Source organism: Zootoca vivipara, chromosome 6 (assembly GCF_965207765.1).
Source record: "Zootoca vivipara chromosome 6, rZooViv2.hap1.1, whole genome shotgun sequence".
Taxonomy (NCBI): Eukaryota; Metazoa; Chordata; class Lepidosauria; order Squamata; family Lacertidae; genus Zootoca; species Zootoca vivipara.
The window spans coordinates 57,965,144-57,987,648 of NC_142589.1; the positions used below are offsets into that span (position 1 = coordinate 57,965,144).

The window sequence follows — 22,505 nt, forward strand, 5'->3', positions numbered from 1 at the left end:
TGTAGGGAGGTAGGGAGCTACTATTCATTAGTACTCCATGATCATCTTAAGATTCCAGGAGAATGAAGTTCTAGAACATTTTATTTTGAATAGCTAAGTTTATAATTCAATGGCACTGCAGTGTACCAAAACCCCAGGACATGTCCTCAACAGTTGTTTCCATACTGTTGCATAATTTCTGGTGTCAACTTTTTACCTTGAAACTTTGTCTCTTGGTTTACAACCATCCATTTACATGGCAGGCAAAGCCAATGTTCCTCATTTTATAAAATGGAAATGTATAGCTATACCTCAAGGCTTCTGAGAAGGCAGAAGAGCAGTAAGAGAAGAAAACTCACCTGAGGAAGGAGTCGGCTGCACTTCTCCATTAACTTCCAGCTGCCAGTCTGGTAACTACCAAGATGGGAAAAGCGTGTAGGTAGGCATGGGATTAATGGAGCCCTCCCTGTGCCCACAAAAACAATATTGGCACTGTAGTCTCTCTTCATTACCGCTACCACACAGGTTAGGCTTCTTAATGAGGGCAACTGCAGTCTTATTTATGAATGACCCCCAGCTGCTTTTTCCTCTTTGTTTCCATCTGATCTAAGTTTGACGATCAATAATTCAAAACTTGAACTCTATGCAGTATTTATGAGCAACAGTGTGGGGTTAATTTTGCTGACAGGCTTTGTAACAGGAGCCCTTCCCTCTTAGAGAAATGGCCACAGCACTAACAGAAAATAATCTAATGTGAATGGAAGTGGGAGAAGAGCCTCACAGTTTGCACAAAAATATCAAAGCGTAAGGGGCTCAGTGTTTTTGATTGCCCTCAGGAATAGAATACATTGCCAAACCAACCCATTTTATTAGGCATTTGCTTAACTTTTCCAAAACAAAAAAAAATGTGCTTTCATAAAAATGAAGGGAATGCTGTGGGACTAATTCAATAAAGAAACACAGCCTGAAAAGTTCTGTTCAATTTTGTGTTGATATTTTGTAATTTAAAAGATGAACACAAAGCCAGAACATGCACAGGCAACATTAGCTAAAAAATACCGGTACGTCTACAATGTATTTTTTTAAGTGCATTATAAAAACACATTCTAAAATGTTAAATTTTAAAAAATCTAAGTGTTTTAGTCATAAAATGCCTGGATAAAGAGGCGTTTTCAAATTCCTCTTGATAGCCTATTAAGGTGCATCTCACCAAGGCAGGATGATCAAACACACATCCCCAAGGCCATTTTTGGTAGCCCATTGCTGCGTTTCCAAAGCCTGGTGAGGTGCTGGGCTTTGAGACCGAGGCGTAAATGCTGACGTGTCCTACAGTCCTCCCACCTTCTGAAAGCAGTTAGTGCTTTCCCAGCTTCGGGAAAGACATAGGAGGGCTCTAGGACCCTGCCAGAGCCTTGATGCGAGGGCTTGGGGGAGGCATTAAATCTTGGCCATACTCCCCCACCCCACCCCTGCAGTGTGCAGCCTGCGGGTTCTGTAGTATTCTTGTGGCCCACTTCATATGAAAAGTTGGACCACCCTATACTAGGAGCAATCCACAAATACTGAACCACCAGTGAATAGGCCCCATCACAGGTCAACACCAACCAAGCAGCCCCCACTTGTGGCACCAGCACAAAGGCCCAACCTGCCAATTGTAGGGTCCAAGATGGTTGATACTAACGAAGGTACTCTTTCAGGTACCGATACTTGGATTTAGGGCAGGCATAGGCACTCTGCCCTCCAGATGTCTTGGGACTACAATTCCCATCACCCCTGACCACTGGTCCTGTTAGCTAGGGATGGCAAGAACTGTAGTCCCAGAACATCTGGAGGGCTGAGTTTGCCTATGCCTGATTTAGGGCTTTATCTGCTAGCACCAACACCTTGAGAATCTCACTGGCAGCCAATGTGGTGTTCTCAGGACCAGTGACATAGTCTCAGCAGGCTGTCCGACTTAGTAGCCTAGGAGATGCATTCTGCATTACCTGCAGCCTCTGAACCACCTTTAAGGGCAACCCCATATAATAAATCACTGTATTTCACACAGAAGGTCACCAGAGCATGAGCTATCCCTGCTGCCCCAAAACACATCCTATTAAGTCAACTTGAATGTTATGGTGTTGGGAGAATCTCCACTGTACAAGGTAGTGGCTCCCACTATTCTTTAATGAGCAGATGGTGAAGGGCTATATGAGGAATTTCCTAAATGTTAAGATTACAGGCAAAATTTCAAACCAAAATTTTGTTTCTTGGTGCAAGCACTATTGTCAGCCCATGCCAGTAACAGCACACAGGAATGGTCTCCTCCCATGCAACAATGATGGGGAAATTATTCTAATTGCTTTGCTTCCATAACATCAATCTTGCTGCATTTAGGCTCACAGGAGACCCCATTTGGACACAGCTGGTGATCAGAGTCCTTCCTGGAAGAGTATATGTAACTCGGAAGTGCAAGAGGTTCCACAGACCTGGATCCAAAGTGATTCACAGTAGTTCAATTTCCACAATGTTCTGCCTTCCTGCCTTTATGGATATGGATCCAAGTGCTTTTGAATGTATGACAGTTGTGATGAGTCCCTAGTCAGTGTGGATTTCAGAGCACATTTAAGAGTTCTAATTCCCCCCCCCCAAGAAACCTGGGAACTGTAGCTCTGTAAGGGGTCTCTTATCACCTCTCAGCACCCTTAACAATTCCAAAGATTCTTTTGGGGGGCATGACTGTTGAAGCAGGCAGACTTGCTGAAAAAGTTTTCAGCAAGTGTCTAGCACAATATAGCAGTGTGCCTCGCTGGTCTTATTAACACCAAAGGTAGCTCCTTTGTGATGTATGGGACAACGCAATCCCTTAAGTAAACTGTTCCCAATCTATATATCAATTGCAAAACTTTGAACCTGGCCTAGTACCAAATAGGCATCCAGATGTAATATGTTGACAGGGTATCACACTCTTGTTGGTAACCGTGCTGCAGCATTCTGCAAATCAATTCAGTGGGACTTCCTCTACTAGTACAATCCTAATCATGTCCTACTTAGCCTACTAGAAGCAGATTTTCACTTAAAGTACATAACTCAAGTTTGGCACTTCTAAACCTTGATAAACCTGAGTAAGAATCATTTTTTCCCCCAGATCTGGTATTTTCAAGCATTTCAAATGAGCACTGCATGAACTTTTTATAAAGGAGAGTAATCATACTTCAAAGTTTGAATAATTTATTGAAAATTTAAGAGACTGCAACTGAAGCCCTGTACACTTTCCTTTGAAATGCAGGAACAGCTTCTTTCTCCTGTGGAATACAAAGTTAGAATCTTAGCACTAGGAAACAGTATGCATTCAACAGCTAAAACAAGAGCAAAGTTTTAACAGCTAAACCTCAGTATCTATTGTATTAAATGAAAACCTGGCATATCAGATACAAATTAACACAGCAAGTATATTAAGAGAAACATACATTTCAGCTACATTACCAGATTCTGAACCTCTCTATTTTCCCCTCCAGAATAACAGGGCTGCAGCACAGTTCAAAGGATGCTTCTACTTGAGTGGCACTGTTTGTATGCTTATCAGCATTTTCACATGCATAGTTTTGAATTAGTAATTAGTACAGCTGCTTACATAGGGACCCAGGTGGCGCTGTGGTTAAACCACTGAGCCTAGAGCTTGCTGATCAGAAGGTCGGCGGTTTGAATCCCTGTGACGGGGTGAGCTCCCGTTGCTTGGTCCCAGCTCCTGCCAACCTAGCAGTTCGAAAGCACGTCAAAGTGCAAGTAGATAAATAGGAACCACTACAGCAGGAAGGTAAACGGCGTTTCCATGTGCTGCTCTGGTTTGCCAGAAGCGGCTTTCTCATGCTGGCCACATGACCTGGAAGCTATACGCCGGCTCCCTCGGCCAATAATGCGAGATGAGCGCGCAACCCCAGAGTCGGTCACGACTGGACCTAATGGTCAGGGGTCCCTTTACCTTTACCTTACAGCTGCTTACAAAAACAAATTACGGTAAAAATGTCTTAAAGTTATGCTGCAGTTATTCTACTACATACCTCTATAGCATAGTTAAGGTTTTCCATTCTCCTTCATTCAATCGTGCTGGGACCTACTGGCTAATGCTCTACTGTAAAAAAGGGAAGTTTGAATTACTACATGACTAACAAAAAATCCAAATAGGCATTATTTCAAAGCTTTTCACTGAAGGTACGTTAAGGGTAATTTGGTACTGGCTAATGGTGGGATAAACTTCACTTCTTTAGGCAAGGGACTCTCAGTTCTTTTCACTTCTAACTCGAAAGAAAATGCTTCCAATACAATGAAATTTAGTTATCAATTCATTATAGTATCAACATTCAATATTGGACAATTAATGTAATCAAAGAAAGTCACAGAATAAATATCACATACAAATATACCATTAAAGAATGACCAAACCTTAGGTAACTTTATTAGCATCAAGCGAGAATTTCCTGATCCTTGCTAGTATATAGCTTAGGTGGTTTTTTTTTTTGTCACAGCTAACAATTGGAATTTCTTCCTTACCTCCCTGAACCAATATAACACAGGAGACTCCCTTACAGGGTATTTCTTAAGTGATACATGATAATGATTCTAAAATCATGGTCAACCTGTGTCTTGATTTGGGGACTTACAAACATAAAATGCCAACTAAGTAGCCATTTCCAAATGCACGGGTAAAAGCAACATTCCCACTCAGTATTTAATGCTACACATTTTATTATAGATAGCAAACCATTTATTTAAGCTTGAAAGTCTCACTTAGCACAATAGCACTTACTTCTGAATAAACACCACAGACATCACTGTACATTTGTTAATTTGAAACCATAGTTGATCGCTTTAAGAAAATAGGCTTACACTTATCAAGTAAAGAAAAAAACCCAGAAATAGTATTCTGTACCATACACCACCAAGTACATAGTACATAATTTGCACCAATCAATAGACAGAAACTTGCTACCTCTTGGGCTGCTATCTCTAGTGTTGCTAGCCAATGACCAAGTCAGAGGGAAGAAACAAGATAGCACAATAGGAAGGATAAAGATTATATAAGGTACAGTCATACCTCGGTTTAAGTACGCCTCAGTTTGAGTATTTTCAGTTTAAGTACTCCGCGGACCTGTCTGGAACAGATTAATCCACTTTCCATTACTTTCAATGGGAAAGTTCGCTTCAGGTTAAGTATGCTTCAGGTTAAGTGCGGACTTCTGGATACACGCATACCTCGGGTTAAGTACGCTTCAGGTTGAGTACTCCGTGGACCCGTCTGGAACAGATTAATCCACTTTCCATTACTTTCAGTGGGAAAGTTCGCTTCAGGTTAAGTACAGACTTCCGGAACCAATTGTGTTTATAAACCGCGGTACCACTGTATATTGGGTAGACAACCTTCTTCAAGTAAAGGGCTGAATTTTTCCTCAGGGGAAATGGTTGGGGGCTACATAACAGCAGAGGGCAGTCAAAGCAAAAGCAGGCAGAAACACATTTTCTTTCTGTGACCCCATCCATTTGCTTATACAAGAAGGAAAGGTCAAACCTCCACAACACACAGTGTAAATCAGCTAAGTGGCAGGATCCTGCAGCCCATGGTGCAGGTGAAGGAAAGTGCAGGACTGCATAGGCGGATTCCTTCATCTTAAGGGTAGACAGATGGTGGAGATGCTCCCAAATAACCCTTAATCATTGTTAACATTTAAGTCTGATCTCAGCAATCAACAGCCCCTATCCATAAGTGTTTAGCACCTGGTCACAGGAAAATGCATTCATTTGAGTGCCTTACCTCATATGCAGAAGCGCTCTAGTTTCACCCAGCTGGTATTGACTTCACCTATAAGGATAAGAACGGAAGTTACTAAGGGAATACAGACTGCAGTGTTTCTGAAAACAAAGTTTTAAGTTTAAACGTAAGAGTAACTTATGGAATAGCAAATTGAGGGGAAATTACAAATTCTACCAATATTCAGTTGTTGGGAAGTAGCATGGGGCACAAGTAGAAGCTGAATGCTTTATTTCAAATATTGAAACACATTATAGTGAACAAACACAACTAGACTGAATGAATTAAATCCCAACTGCCAACCTAAGCATAAGGATATGCAGCCAGAGGTACGTTACCTCTTATGTGCAGATGCAAAGCCATTGCATTCAACTATGTGGTTGCTTTTCTGAATTGTTGCCATACACCCCCCAACCCCATGAAGCAAATAGTCATTTGAACTAATGGAAGGCCAGTCTAACGGTCTCCTGAAATCTTCACAACAGAAATTGGAATTTATCAGTCTTTCTAACTTTTTTTCTGCAGTTGTCCCTCTATTCCCCCCAATTCCCTTTTCAGTCTCATTAAGGGCATATAGCAAGTGAAAAGACAACCTTTCCACCTATAACTAACTCTTAAAACAGCCCTTTAAGATGTAAGAGACACTGCCAGCCAGACAATGTGCCAGTTTCCTGAAGTCCACATCTTAGCTTAGTACTTTTGCAAAATGGAAGGAACACACATTTTAGGATAAAGCAACACAATTTATGTTCTTTTCAATCACTAGCTATTTCCGTCATCCGTTCCCACATCTCACATTGTACAGGGATTGAATCCAAGTTTTGTCTGGGGGAATTTATATACACCACCATGGGTTTTCATAGGCACATGCTAATGCAAAAATCCAGAGTGGGAAAAGTCTCCCTTTTCTCCTCCCCCTCCCAATCCCACCACCCTCACAGCATTTGCTTAACCCCAGTGAGTGGCATAAAGGCAGATCTGCAACTGACCTGTTGATTCCAACCTTGCTAGCTGTGATGGTGGAAAACAACCAATGGTCCAAACAAACCTAAAAAAGCACAATCTCTTCATATTGGGCTCCATTTAGAATGAGTGACTATAGGCCTTCCTGATTAGCTGGAGATCATTAGCAGTTATTGTTTGAATGCCGAACTATCCTCAAACATCTGTTCAGCTATCAGGGAGGGACTGCAGCCAATAAAAGCTTTGCACACTCAGTATAGTAAAGCCTCCCTCCCCCACAAGGTTATGAAGTGCTTCTCTCCTGACAGCACCAGTAATCGGAACCGCCTAGCAGATTACGCATAATGTATTCTGGCACCACACTTCTGAGCTCTTAAGTCAGTTTTTGTAAGAAATCAAAAGTATTCAAAGACCAGAATGAAGAGTTTAAAAATGGAATACAATGCAAGCACTTTGTTATTTATCATGCCACTCTGACAAAGTGGTGGTATTTTCAGCAGACGAGTTACTGCCTAGGATATGTACTGTATTTCTGTTTGTCACTGCATTTAAGTATGTACCCCACAGCCTTATTCCAATTCATCTGGTCTAAGTGAGAAATATCTATTAAACCCAATTATGCAGAGATCCACACTTACTGGTTACCATCCCACACCAAGTAAACCCTGGGCATACTGGTCAAAACAGTAACTACTGTGGTTGGTACATATCTGCAATCCAACTACTGCAGTTGTTTTATTGCATTCCTAGTGGAGCTATTATCACTAGACTTTGGAGATCTAGCTTAAGCTTGGGCGGAATTAGTTGCACAATGCATATGCTGCTCATACCAGTATTTCACACACACTTTTCAGTGGCAAACTGTTAAAAGTACAGAAGACATGTTTATCCAGTCTGAGACTGCTGCTGCTATACGCCAAGATTCATTAATGAATCCTGCTCAATTATTAAAGTCCTTGAAATACAGTACCTACGTTTGACAGAAGCACAGTTAAGCCCTAAGTAAAATATTTCCAATTCTTGTGCCAGATCAGATGGAAACACTTTTTAAGACACAGAATATTGAACTACCTAGCAAACAAAGCCAACAGACCTGGAGGGTAATACATGTTAGGTATGTAACCCCATTATGTATTTTCACCATCAATGAAACAGAAGAAGCTACACCTTTTTGGTAAGATGTATATGGAACATGAGAAGTGGGAGTTCGATTTTTTTCAGTGTATCATTTGAACAAATTCCACAGCCATTATTCCACAGCCACCCAAACACATTACATAACTAACCACTAAAGTTACAAAACACCACTCCCCACCCAGCAACCAGGGCAAGTTACATATGAATATATAGCTTTCTAGCCAATAAAGGGCTGAAATGTGGATTTTGCCATGAAAGTGGAAAATGTATTAAGAGTACTTATTCCTATGAGCAACAAACAGGACCTTGAGTAGATATTTACAAGTTGTACTCCCTTTCCCATCCCCATTGATCTCTAAGAATCTTTTTGGTACACAGTAAAGATGGAAAAAAGTCATATGCACGAAGGAATCACGGGTCTGAGGCACACATCTCAGCATCACGGTTAGCTTGCCTAATGCTGATTGCAGGTTAGGCCTCAAATCTAAGCATCATACAGTATGAGTAGTGCTGCACTGAAATCCCATGGTCAGAAGTGTGATGCCAGAGTACCCCCACAGCAAGATTACACAGAAAGTCACCAAGTTAGATTATAGTGCTTTTTACCTACCTGTATGCAGGCGACAAAGAATCTCGGAGCAAGCAGGAATACTACTTCCAGGTCCTAATGTCCACTTGTGGTACTACGTTCCTCACAGTTATGCACTGCGAAAATGCTGACTAAGTGCTGTTATGTAGCAGGCCACTACTTTTTAAACAGTGTCATATTGCAGTCTCAAACTCCAGAAAAAAGCATGCTGCCACAAGTGGTTGCCCAGGAGATGCCAAGAAGTTGTTTTTAAAAAAGCAGATACCACAAAATACGCACAGAAACATAAATTCAGTTTTTCATTATAACCGGCAAGGATGTGGTTATAGCATGCTAGGGGTTTAAGAACATGGGAAGAGATAGGAATTTGTGCGGAGGCCCTTTTGTTGACTGAAAGCATAGTGGGCATGCAGAAGTGTAATAGTCACTCTTCTGCTCAAAAAGCACCTGCATGTAAGCCCAAAGAAGTGTTTAAAACACATTTTTAAAAAGATAAAAACTAAATAGAACATCCAATTCAGTGAGAACTCAGAATCAATTAATTTGCTGGTACTTTGGGTCCTGCTTAATATGCTTTGAAGTCAAACTACTATACAGGTATTTAAATGTGCAGTTGTCAAGACTTGCCAGGTAAGGTAAAAGAATAAACTGCAGCTCACTATCTGTCCAGATTTAACATCAGCCTAGATTTAGACAGAATGAAACAAGAAATGAACCTTAGGAAGGTAATGGGACCATCAGCCTCCTTCACTCTTCAAGATTACAGTACTAGAAAAGAGCATGGTTTAGGGTATGTGCCAGCATCCTAAGGAAAAATGGCATGTAATCTGAAAAATAAACTGAAAATTAGTGTCCACGTCCAGAGACCCCACCACTGTCAATCTGAGTTTCTTCCAGTGGGTGTCACATGAACACCCTTTCAGAAAATGACCTGCAGGTGACTGAGCCCCTAATATCAAATGACAATGAAGCTGAACTTGCAGGTTCACTGACCTGTATACAAGGGTTTCTCTACACAGGTATCCAGCTCAAGAACTGTAAGTTAAACATTTCCCTACTGTTCCTATAGCAGCTGGTTTTGGATCTCACTTCCTGAAAGGTTGTGGAAATGTAGCTCAATCCAACTGCAGTACTAAACAATCATCCAGCAGCCTTAACCACCATTTCCCAGCATTCTTGCATTTAAAATGTTGCTTAGCACAGAGCTTTGTGCTAATAGTTTGTATGATCAAGATGTAATCATTGATGGCACCAAGGTTTATCTGCTCCTGTTTTAAGCATATTACAGGTAGCCCATTATTGCCAAAACAGAGTAACACATTTGAAGGATTAAAAGCTGTAATAGTCAATTGTTGAATAAACATCCAGAATAAAATGCAACCAAGCAGGTTGATCTTCATTTCATCAACCACAGTATTTTTTGAACTGGGAAACACTGCTCCCAGCATTTTAGGTGCCATCAGGGTATGGAGTCCAAGACACCTTTAATTCATACATGTCTTTTAATAAGTTAAGGATGAAAGATTCAACCACCCTACTAGATTTAACACCCAATGTATACAATGTGTCCTGAGGTTCAAAACTTCCAAATTTTAATATTTAGAACCTCAAGCATCAGGTTTGTCTGGCAATTTACTAGAGTGTAGGATACTATGCATTATTAACCCCAAAGTAACAAAGGATACTTTCATTTCTGTACTCGAGTTCACAAACTGCAAGAGTTGTAAAATACAAGTGCCCTCCCATCCAAGCATTCTGATTAAACATTAACAGTAAAAAAGGGCAGCCAGGTCTTATAACACTGAACATGTTGGGATGTCTCACTGAACAATCCTTTAAAAGAAGTTCAGATAGAAGTTCAATACAAGCCATGTTATGAAACCTGAAATGGGAGATGCTTTTAAGATACTCAGCAGCAAATACTACCAAATGTCTGCCAACACATTTCCCTTCTCCGACCATCTTACTCAAGGCTAAAGTAAGTTTTGTGTGTCTGCATCAGATTGCCAGTGCTTCCTTACTGCAGGGCAATTAAAGCCTTTAAGCCCCTTAACACAAAATCAAGTACTAACTGCATTGCAACTTTCGTAGAACGAGCGTAGGTGTATTTTCAAGATGAGTCCACCTCTTAAGTTATTTCATACTCATCTAATTAGGTCTCATTGCATATTGATAGGTCAGCAGCTCAATTAAGACATTTTATTGCAAAGCAGCACCCAGGTCATGTTGTGCCAGACACCAAATTAGATTTCAAGCAATGTATGCACAATGGAAGGTGCAGTATCTTTGCTCTGTATACTTGGATCCAAGAAGGATAACGTTTACGATATAAAAACCATTGCTACATTTAGTCTATTTATTTTAGCACAGTAAAAAAAGTTTACACTTGGGAATTCAAATGGCACACCGTACACTGCCATCAAGGAAGGGACGTTATACATCAAAAAAGCTAGGTTTTGAACACTGCATTACATAATTATATTTTTCTTGCCCAGACCACTTACAAATTCTAGGTCATTAAGTTTCTAACATCCATAAAAACATAGCTTTCTTACTAAAATGCAAGAATTAAAAAAAAGTAGTGTCTAAACAAGACAAACAAAACAAACTGGAATGAAAATCTACAAGTCACATCTAAAATCGGGGCTTTTTGTTTGGGCCTTCATATTCTTCTCTCCCTCTCCCATAAGCTGCTGGAGTTCCAGGCCCCATTCCTCTAGGGCCCTGGCCACCTACAGGCCCCGCACCTCCCTGCCCAAATCGCTCTGGGCGCTATTAGAACATATTAAAGAGTTCATTATATGTAGTTGATGTCCATGTGTTTTAAGTATATATTTTAGAAGGTTCCGTAGTCAACGTTCGTCGATACAATCACCATTGAGCCGATCCACAGGGTACCGGGAACATAGAAAGGAAAAAAGGGTAATTTAATAATTAGTTTAATTTAATACATGCCTTGAGGTATGTTCCCAACTTGATCCATTCTCAAATGCCTGCTTCAGCAAAAAGATCTCCCTGAAGTGCTAAAAATGCAATCATTAGTATAGGCTTGATCTAAGAATTGTCTCAAAAAGAGAGTTCTGGGAGTCTGCCACCATTACTTTGCTCATCTGTACTGCAGCACAAAGTTGTCAGTCAACAAGGCCCAAGTAAGCCTAGCCATAGGCCAGGTTCAGCTCCCAAAAGGAGTCATCTTATGTAAAGATGACTACTTACCAATTTAATAGTTTGTCATGACTCAAGACTACAGTCTGCTTACTGAAAATGCAGAAATCTGAGAGCAAAAGTTGTTAAGACACCAATGAAGAACAAGGAATAACATGAGCCTAATGATAGATTTACCTAACCAAGACAAAGTAATATGAACTATTTGCACAGAATTTTGCTTTTTAAGTAGTTTGACTGCTCTAAACAGCCCCACAGAGGTCCCTAACCTCATGAGGTTTAGCAAGAAGTCCACTATGACTCTGCAGATACTGAACGCTTTCAATTCGTTTCCCAAGGATTCACAAAAGTTCAGACAATGATAAAGCAGAGCAGTTAACTTTCCAATTATCTGTATTTTTTTATTGAGCTATTAGGCACCAAGTAGAGTGAAATGGATCAAATATTTCATGTTTAGTCCTGTGAGGTTAAACCTAGAACTACTTTCATACAAAAAAGGCTTTCTAGAAGCCAATTCATTCAGCATGGCTCCTTTGAAAACTAACTGTATGAATCACTTTAACCAGATACACATGCAGATTCATTTTGTGAAAGTTTTCTCCACAGTAATCCCACAAACCAAAACCTAGAACGCTCCAACCACAAAAATCACTAATGACAAATCACATGCATGAGCCCTTCACTGATTTGCATAGGTATCCAATCTTGGAATCACCAAGAGTCTGGAATTCCTAGTGTGCAAACAAGCAACTTTAGTAAAATTTCCTGCTGGTTGTTTTAAAATCCCCGAAGGCCAAGAATGAGCATATCCTGTGAGGACAGTCTACTTTTAAAGGTTATTAGCAGGTAAGGCAGCACATTGTTACATGCAAAGCACTGCCCACTGGAAAAGCATTCTTCCAATACCACCAGTTCCAAGACTTTTTGAGTATTTCATATGCACTGTTTGTACTATTAAAATTTTGAAAACATTTATCTAGGATTTACCAGACTACCTATTTCAATAGAAGCCTAAAACCAATTGCTAATCCTTTAAACTGCAAGGTCACCTAGTTCCTAGGACACCATCTTAAGAACTAGTTTCCCAGGGGGGGGGTGGAGATTCTGTTTCCACAAAAAAGTGGCACACAAGGTACTAGGAGTTTATCCTAGTGAGCAAAAAACTGTGATGCGCACATTCATCTTGTCCCTACAATTGGCCATGAATTTTAAATCATGCATTAGAGCATACCCTTAAGGTGTATGTATGCACCACACCAGCACTGACTACACTTGGATTACAGAATATACCACACATATAGTGTGACTCTGCATATTTTTACAAGGCCTACTGTAGTAGTACAGGCATAATGGATGAATAAAAAGTCTATCAATAGATCTACTAGCCCACCATGGCTATACAGAGCCTCCAGATTCAGAGGCACTATGCAACGACGTGCCAGTTAGCTAGGGAGCAGCAAATTCAAAGAGCGCTACTGCCTTCATGCCTTCCTTGTGATAATCCAGATGCATCTGATCGGCCACTGTGGGAAAGAGAATTGTGACCACAAACCTTTGATCGCTCTCAAGTAAGGGAATTTAAGCAGTATCTAAACATCATGACCAAATTATATATTGTCCTTTAAGCATCAACAAGCAACTTAATCAAGAAGTACCGTACAATAAGAACCTGCCTAGCCTGAGCAAGAACTGCTTTGTTCACATGCTATGGCATAAGCCAACAAATACAATACGGTATACTGTTTGTATTTGATTGCTCACTACTGTCTACCTGTGACTAATCAGCTGCATTAAATAGTAAAAAGTATGCGTTTCACAAGGTGTGCTGATTATAATTAGGCTTGGAAGAGTGTGCCTCCATCTATTTTACAAGTATTTCACTATCACTTTTATGTCCCACAGTCAACTCAAGTTCAGAAAGTGACAGACCACTTCTGCTCATTAAGCTAACAACAAGAACTTGTAATTTTTCCGAAGATGAAAATTGATGAATTCCTTCCAAGCTCAACCAAAGAACTCCAAACCCAACCAGCTACTGAAAGAGCAATACCCGAAGCAGGAGTGTCCGAGTAGACCTCCCACCATACCAAGCAAAGACGTGTCTCAGCTTTACATTGCCCAAGAAGCCCCTTGCTTTGCACTATTCACACTTCTGGAAAAAGGAAGCCTAACTCAAAATGTAGATCACCTAGAATTAAAACAGGTAAGAGGTGCTACACATCTACGGAATTTGTTTGGAATTGAAGTCAAGCTGCCACAGAATACATTACCATATCGCTTCCCATCATGGAGCCACTCATAGATGCTTGTCCAACTCCAGGACTGGTTTCATAGCCAAGGCCAGTACCACCTCCTAAAGGTGGGAATTTCTGAGCAGCTGTACCATAGGGATCTATAAAAGAAATCCGGTGGTTATATGCAGGATAGATTACAATCATTCTTGTGTGAAAAGTTTAACTGAAAAATTATTTACCTCCCATGTTCATTGTGCTGGTACCTCCCATTCTCATGTCCCTCTCCCTCTACAAAAAGCAAAATACAGAGTTTTAGGAACAAATAAAACACTTCATGAAGACAGGAGTGCCTGGCGTGCTCTGGTCCATGGGGTCACGAAGAGTCGGACATGATTAAACAACAAAACACTTCATGCTTTGCATTCTTGGTACGATACACAAATCAGAGTAAGATAGCATTATGTCTCATGAGATTGCTGAAATATACAGCAAAACTGGAGGAATATTTTAGAATTCCAAGTACAGAATTAAGAATGTATTTTGAACTCCTAGGGATCAAAACATGAGGTGCAAGCACCTGGGCATAGCCCTAACTTACAGGGTCCATGTAACCCATTCTACTATAACTTTCTTCTCTCTGTCTTCTCATTTGTTCTTCCATCTCACGTTGGCGGATCATCATCTCTTCTTCCCGCCTACGGCGCTCTTCTTCCTGTCTGAAAATTCAGATTATCCATTAGATTCCAGAATATCACTAAATTCTGCATCTCTGTAAACTTAAAACTCTGTACTTAAGTATCATGAAACTATCAAACTTTGTTGAAAGAGCCAACGTAAATGATAATCTGAACACAATTAAAGAAACAAACATGATAAACAGCTCACTCCAAAACATGAAACAAAAAGTAGTATTTTTACCTCAGCTGGATTTCTTTGCGTTTTTGCATCTCTTGATTGTGAAGTTCTTCCATACGCCTCAGTTCTTCTTGTCGCCTCATGAGATCTGAAAATTTGATTTAACATTACCAACAATTCACCATACATAAGCATCTTGCTTATTCCAAGACAGTATCAGAATTTTTTTAAAAAAGCAGTCATGTGTGAAGTTAAGCTAAAGTACATAATACAACCAGCTGTCTAGTTCCCCTGCTTAAAATCACATTGTTCTCATCAAATTTATGATGGCATATGTATATATATGGGGCAAACATTGCATTGGCAATGACCTAACTACTTCCAGCCAGTGGTCTGAAGGTGGACAACATTCACATCTTGCAGTGCCTCTCCAAGAAGCATTCCAACCATTACACTTTCATTTGTAAATGGGATTCAGGTACTTAAAAGATTTCTACAGTTAGCTCTCGAAGCAAAGCATCATGTACTTTGCACTGCTTAACATATTTGAATACAACATTAGGTCACAGAATCCTAGCACTACAGTAGAGTTGGAAGGTACCCCCCCCAAAAAAAGTAGTCTAGCACAACCCTGGCAAAGCAGGAATCAGAGCTTATTTAGCCTCTGTAGGAATAGTGGACCCAGAAGGTTCTGCAGAACCCTTTTACCAAGAGGTGAAGATGCTTCTTCCCAGAAAAGCTCACATAGCTTCAGAAGGCCTCAGTTCAGCTAATAATGCTCTTCAGGCAAGTTTTGCAAGCGCTCTGAGTCTGGGGAGGAGATGCAGAAAATCAAGCAATGACTGGTAAAATACCTTGGCGCAAAAGATTTGCCTGATGCTCATGGTATGCATCTTCCATTTCACTTTCCAGTTTGTCCTTAGCATCTTTCATGTTTTTCTCCACCTGATCTCTCTGTTGTTTCTCCATTTCATCCAAAGACTTCCATCGCTGAGAGTATTCATATTCAAAACTTCCAGGCTGTGCAAACCGTGGAGGAGTCTCTCTCTCCCTAGATACCAATTGAAAATCCAATTAATAATGACAGTAGAGCTTATTTGCCAAAATAGTCAGCAGCAATATTGATTAAGTCAGGTAACAAGTAATGAGAAATTCAGGACTACTGAAAATCCACGGAAACTTAAAATTAGGACATTAAGGAACTTTTAGATTGGAATCACTATAGTTACCAAGAACCATTAATATACGATAGGAAAAAGGATCAGCTAATAAAACTGCACAAATGATCAGAAATATTGGATGGGAAAGGACTGCAGAGAATTATTTTTTTATAAATGTACTGTTTCATAAAATAAAATTAAAGACAAAATCATGTCCAATAAGCCACTGAGATAGGTAAGTGGACTCTAAAGTAACATGTTGGATGTTTTCCTTGTCTCCAAACAAGGACTCACTAATTTCTCGTTTTCTTTTCCAATAAATCCAATATCCTGTGGTTACTGAGTTCTTCTGTTCTCATTAGGATGCAGAGGTGGGGGCTTACAATTGATTTTTTAAACTTCTGCAAACCTTGGGGGGGGGCCTTTCAGCATACTGACTGATACCTCTCTCATTTTTCAGTGGTTCTGATTTGGGCTCTAATCCTGTCAGCATTAAATCACACATTTAAATGTGATTTAAAACGCATTTAAAAGTATACGCAATACTAGCCGAATGTAAAATGTGTCAAATTGCTATCCCAAAGCAGCACAATTTATGCTGTGCAAGCAGGTTTAGTGCCCTTCCCTTTAAAAACTTGAATGGACGGCAGGGGTGGGAAACTCATGTCCCATGGATAAACACTGCTGACTTCAGCCAATGTGTGACAGGACAGGGTAAAATTCTGAATGGCACTGCTTAAGTATTTTGCCAACCAGGGCTCCTGCTCATCAGCTAACCAGCATGGGCCAATTCTGCACAGACAGCCAAAGCAAGTATGTATACTGCAGGCTTCTGCTTCCCATAGGAGGGGAAGGAATTGCAAAAACAAAAAACCAAACCTTTTCTTGTCTTCATTCCTCCTGCTTCAACTGCTGCTGCTCGCTCCTTCTGCAGCACTGGCCAGGTGGTAAGCAAGAGGCTTTGACAGGTGGCTAAGACAACCCGACTGTCAATCATGTGATTGAAATGTCTGCAATCCAACAAACCTGTCAAATTTGGTGTGCAAGATTGGTTGCGACAAGGACTTGGCCCACGGAGCCTCAGAATTTCCCAGCTCTGGTGTAAAGTATGCTATCGAGTTCCCATGTCAAAGTAATCCCACATAGTTTCAATTTCAGTACCACAGTAAATACATTTTACTGAATTTCAGCTAAAATATGTCAATACCTTTAGCTGTTAACAAACCTTTTAAGATACATCATGTAAAATTAACATGATGTGCATTTAGTAAGCAAAATTAACAATCAAATGAATACTGTACGTCAAATCAGATCTCCATCTATTTAGCTCAATGGGAAATTTCTCAAGGCTTTTTAGGTTCAGAAAACACACTTTACACCTCATGCATTATAAACTACAATCAATATTAAGTTATGCTAATCGTATATGTTTAAAAGTGCTTACTTTTGATACATTGGATTTTTCTGAGCCAGCTTTTCTGGAAGACCATCTTCATCATCCAACTGTTCAAGGGGCTCCACAATAACAGGTCTTGGAGTACTAAAAATAAGAGCAAAAGACACTTTAAAATAGTGCTGAAATTTTCAAGTTGCATGTAATGGATTGAAGACTACCATAACCACACAAATTCCAATCAATTATTACATTTACTCACGTTGTCAAAAGAAAGACGCCTTCAGAGCAACGTTCAAATGCTTTCCGAGCTGCTGGCTTAGATGCAAATTCAACAATGCCCTTTCCTGTTGATCTGCCACGATCATCTACAATCACAATAGCTCTTTCGATTGGGCCAAACTGAGAAAATGCTTCCTCCAGCAATTCATTGGATACATATGGGGAAAGATTACGCACAGAAAGAGCAGCAGCATGGGTGGCAAAACGCACACGAAGCTGCCGTCCTCTCATGGGAGTATCATCAAGCTCAGCCTTTGCAATTTCAGCAAGAGCTCGGGATTCCTGTGAATAGATTAACAGAAATGTTACCTCTTTTACATTCTTAACCTTCTAACTGTGCATAACATTAAGCAGTAATATGTATAACACATATGAAAAATTTATAAAAATTACACTCACCAGTTTAATAAAGCCAAAGCCTTTTCCTTTATTGATAAAGACTTCACCAGGTTCACCATATTTAGAAAATAACCTCTTAAATTCCTCCTCCGTTATATCAGCAGGCAAGTTCCCAACAAAGAGACGACAGCGCTGTGTGTAGGTCTTCTCTCCAGGCCGCCTCAGAAGCGACAAATTGGCTTTAAAACCCTAAAAATACAATTAATGACACACTATTGACTAAGCTTTCAGGAACTGCTAACTATGCAGAAAAATGTAAAAGGTTAAAGATTTATACGATCTGAAGAGAAACCAGAGTATATATGCAGAATAACGGTAACTCTGCAAATATGAAACTAATATGATACAAACCTTCTCCCGAGAATAACGGCAGCTAATGTGTATCACCCTCCAGATGTTGCTAAACCTCCTATTGCTTATTTATAAGGCTTAAGAAACCACTTTTCAACAAATGTTTTAGTTAGGTTGTACATCAAAAATATCAAAGAACATAGCAAATATCTATAACTACATATAAAAAAATCATCCCTGACTATTGGCCATGATAGGTGGGGCTGATAGGGAGTGCAGGGTTCAATAACATCGGTGGTATGTGTTGCCGATTCCCCATGTCTGCTCTAAAAGACAATCAAATTACTTTTAACTCCTTCCCTTTCTTTGTACATTTACACAACTGCACACTTCTAGAGCCTTTCTACATATGCATGCAGACTAGCACATCAATCTAATAATCAGTTCTACTCTTCTGCCCCACCCCAAGCTATCACCTTGCTTACATAACCAATGGTTGCAATTGATAAACTAGTTTTCCTCTTACGGTAGATAAAAAAAACCTACCAAACAGCTTTATAGCCACTTGGTTAGTTATTTTCCATTTCCATTCTACTAGGCTTCACAATCAGTGTACATGTTACTCAGTAACTCCTATTCCAGTATGTCCGTTTTTATGGAAAGCAAATATATTCTAATTGTTGCCTTCCACAATGCTGTCTTTTTATGACAATTGCAATTTCAAAAGTACTTCAAAGTTTTTCACCCATCATACAAAATTCTTACCAAAATATGCTCCTCTGGACCAAATAACTTTTTCCAAATTAGGATTATGACAAAAAGTATTTAAGTCAAAAAGAGCATTAATTTCCCTAAAAACACTGTCCCTACTAAACATCTGTACACTCAATAGAATTATCACTGAACATAAATTGGAGTTTTATCAATGGCATAACCTGCTACAGCCAATGCTTAAATTTCACAGTCATAAGATGCTGCATTCTGTGGTTTGATCTTGCTCTGGAAACTAGCTTTGTCCCATTATGGCCACTGCAGCTCATCAAACCCACCTTATCCCAAAGTATGTGAATACAGCGCCCAGTACACTCTTCCTGGCATTTTTTGAAGTACAGCCTCCAAAGCAGAAACAGGCCCTTAAGCTCCAATCCATTCAAATGTCATTTACTGAAACAATCCCGTTAATACCATTCTTCAGAGTTCACCAATACATGGCTAGAATACTGAACAGTATATACCTACAGTTGAAAGCCAATCACACAAGTACAGAAAGACTTCTGAGACAAGCCAAATTCCTGCGTATTCTACAGCAGTTCAGTACAGCCAGCCCCTCATCTGGAGCAAAACTCCTCCCAACAAAAAGCATTCCAGACTACTGTAGGACTAAACTGCCAACATTTCACCATATCAGCAACCATAATGCAAGTTCTCCTTTGCTCTTTACTCACACACCCATCACACTTCTACACAGCCTTCTGGAGGAAAATGACTTTCCCCTCCACTCAAGTGTTTCCCCTGTCAAACTGCAATAGGCACAATGGGTATCCACCTATCACAAAACACATCATTTCACTTGATAAGTATACTGTAGCGCTAAATGCCTGTCCTCTCACCCCCCCCCCAATCTTAAGATCCGCAAAGTTCTTCGTTTCATTGTTAACAGCTTTAAAGCGCCACCTAGGAAATTTTTAAGAGCAAGATTTCACCGTAACTTAGCTCCCATTGCTGTTGCTACGACAGAATTCGAAATCTGGAATAGCAAGAATTTTGAGGCAGAGTAAACTTCGGGACAAGATATAAATAACGGTGGACATGTTTTTTAGAAACCAAGATAGCACAAGATTTAAATTGAGGGACTTTTACCTATTCAATCCCACCACTACAACTCCACCCCTTTTAGCAACTCAATGCCACGCCCACTCCCCGAAGCAAACGCGCGGAACCTCCCCGAACACACTCTTGCACATGCGCATCTCAAACAAAATCAAAATGGCGCCGAGGAACGCCGCACAGGGCGAGGAGAGAATAGCGAGCCGTATGAGCCGCCATCTTGTCCCGAATGCCTGTCATGACAGGGCTGGTTAAGGGCCCAAAAATCTACCCACCTCCGCATCGGACATTTTCTCCCCGCCGGCACCCTGCTGCTGCTGCGAGTGCTGGTGTTGTTGCTGCGAAGGGTGCTGGTGCTGGTGTTGATGCTGGCCTTGTCCTCCACGCCTCTCGCCGCCGCCGCGGTGCTGTCCGAGCCCTCCGCTCTTGGGGCCTCCTCCTTGTTGAGGGCCTCCCGGTCCGCCCTTTAAGCCACTTTGTCCTCCGCCGCCTCCGGAGGACTGACCGGGACCCTTTTTAGGGCCCCCCTGGACCGGACTTTGGCTGGGCGGCGCAGACTGCTGCTGAGACGGCGGCGGATCACCACCTCGGCCGCCGCTCTGGAGCCCCGCGGAGGCAGCAGGAGCGGAGGTCGAATTCGGAGTGGGGGCGGAGGAAGAGACCGGAGGCGCTTGGCCGACCTGGTTTTGGGTGGGCCCCACGGAAGGCGACGAGGCTGCTGGGCTGGAGGAAACGGAGACGGAGGCCGCGGAGGAAGGAGGAGTGGAGGCCGAGCTGGGTGGCTTGGCCGGCTCCGGCTTCGGGGGGCCTCCAAGACCACCGGCAATGTGGTGGTGGCCCCCGCGGGCCTGGCCAATCCCGCCTGCCATGCCCGGCGGCGGCGAACGGAAGTCGTGGTTCCCCGGGAGGCCGCCTCGGCCTCCGCCGCCCCCGCGCCGATGGAAGCCGCCTCCACGGCTACGGAAACGGTCTCTCGACATGGCAAAAATGGTGGCGGTTGGGGTGGTACCGTACAGCGACACGTCTCTTTTCTCCTCCTCGGAGTCCGACAGAGATCAAAATGGCGACAGGCGCTGAGGTAAAAACGGCCTCGCTGCCGCCTTTGTCCCACCTTTATATAGCCTCGCAGTACAAGCGCAAAACTCCGCCTCTTTCTCCTCGCCACGGCCAATCCAATAAACAATCGCTCTGGTTAGATTGATGAGGACGTTAACCAATCAGTTTGTCAAGTTGTTTCCCTCTCTGGAAAAAAGGGGAGGGAAATTCCGCTTCTCCCTCTATGCAACTCACTAAACCAATAGTGAGGCGCAATGCAAGAAAGATTGACAGGGAAATTATACAATAGGCATTTGAGTTGGTAGATAGAAGGCGGGCAACGTCCGTTAACTTCTCTCTGCATTGATTGGGTCGTTTGGTCAGCAGAAGGCGTGGCTTACTAATACATGTAACTAATAGAGAGGTTCAGATTGTGCGCATACCAGAGAGCCTTGCTGCAGACTAGCCGGAGGCTATGGGTGCCACGTGGTTCGCCATGGGTTTAACCCAGTTTCATTATTACGAGCATATAATAGTAAATAGCTGTGCAACTGATACCATTATATTCCCATAAATGCTATGATAACGTGGTCATGATAGCAATCTTAAAACTGCTATATATCTAAAGTGGGTGCAGCACCAAACAGCTACCATGGTCCTTTTTCACTTGCCCTGCTGTTCCTGCTTGGCAGTTCCCCACAATGTGCCAATCCAATCCATATGTGCGCAATTTAAGGTAACACCTCATGCATTGGATGGAAAGCTTCTGCCATAATGAATTTAGGATGCAACAAGACATGCATTTTTGCTTGAAACAAACTTACACAACAACCCTTCTGTATTTGGGTGAAAAACGTACTGTATTAGAACAATCGTAAAAGAGCAAGTTTAGCATTTATCATATTTTCTAAAGTTAACCATTTCATTTGCAGTTGCTCACCTCTTTCACAAAATCATAATATCCAGAGTCCTTTGGGAAGGAAGGAAACTGACAACCCCATGGAAAAGTTTGTATTGTAGGCCTGCTGTGAAATACTAGGCCCCATTGCCTAGAAGTAAACCCCCAGCATGAGCATGGTCACTTCCAGAGCTTTTTTTTCTTCAGGGGGTACTCAAAGGTACGCAGTACCAGCACCTCTTTTTGTTGTGGTTAAAAAGTGTGGCACTTTCTGTAACAACTTCATGGTGAGTACCAGAACCTATTTTTCTAAGGGGGGGGGACCACTGGTCGCTACCAATTACTAAGCATCCTCAAAACATTTGTGAGTTCTGACCCTGTACCAGTGGGAATTTTGACCTTAAGCAGGAGGCATTTCCCCCCTGCTTGTTTGCCAATATGAATGACATTGTAGTGGTGCTAGCAGTCAGCAGAATGAGTCTGATGGTGATGGCCGCGCTTAAACAAAATGGA

The 22,505-nt window shown here is 41.4% G+C and overlaps 1 protein-coding gene across 8 annotated transcripts; it reads right to left on the reverse strand.

Moving 5' to 3' along the window:
• Positions 1–3,172: 3,172 nt before the first annotated feature.
• SFPQ (splicing factor proline and glutamine rich) lies at positions 3,173–21,151 on the reverse strand. 8 transcript variants are annotated; one of them, XR_015950597.1, is made up of 13 exons: positions 20,335–21,151; positions 17,942–18,130; positions 17,523–17,824; positions 17,312–17,407; positions 15,562–15,758; positions 14,771–14,855; positions 14,451–14,568; positions 14,092–14,140; positions 13,889–14,010; positions 5,768–5,815; positions 5,054–5,111; positions 4,020–4,087; positions 3,173–3,263 (listed from the first exon to the last, which is right to left on the reverse strand). XR_015950597.1 is itself a non-coding variant. In XM_035120515.3 (10 exons), exons 1-10 carry the CDS (start codon positions 21,037–21,039, stop codon positions 11,088–11,090), a joined length of 2,001 nt encoding a protein of 666 aa, XP_034976406.1. In that variant the 5' UTR covers positions 21,040–21,151; the 3' UTR covers positions 10,796–11,087. The 8 variants fall into 8 exon arrangements, 1 of the variants encoding a protein (XP_034976406.1); XR_015950594.1 differs by having other exon boundaries at positions 4,020–4,090; XR_015950596.1 differs by having other exon boundaries at positions 4,020–4,090; positions 5,054–5,254.
• Positions 21,152–22,505: the final 1,354 nt, after the last annotated feature.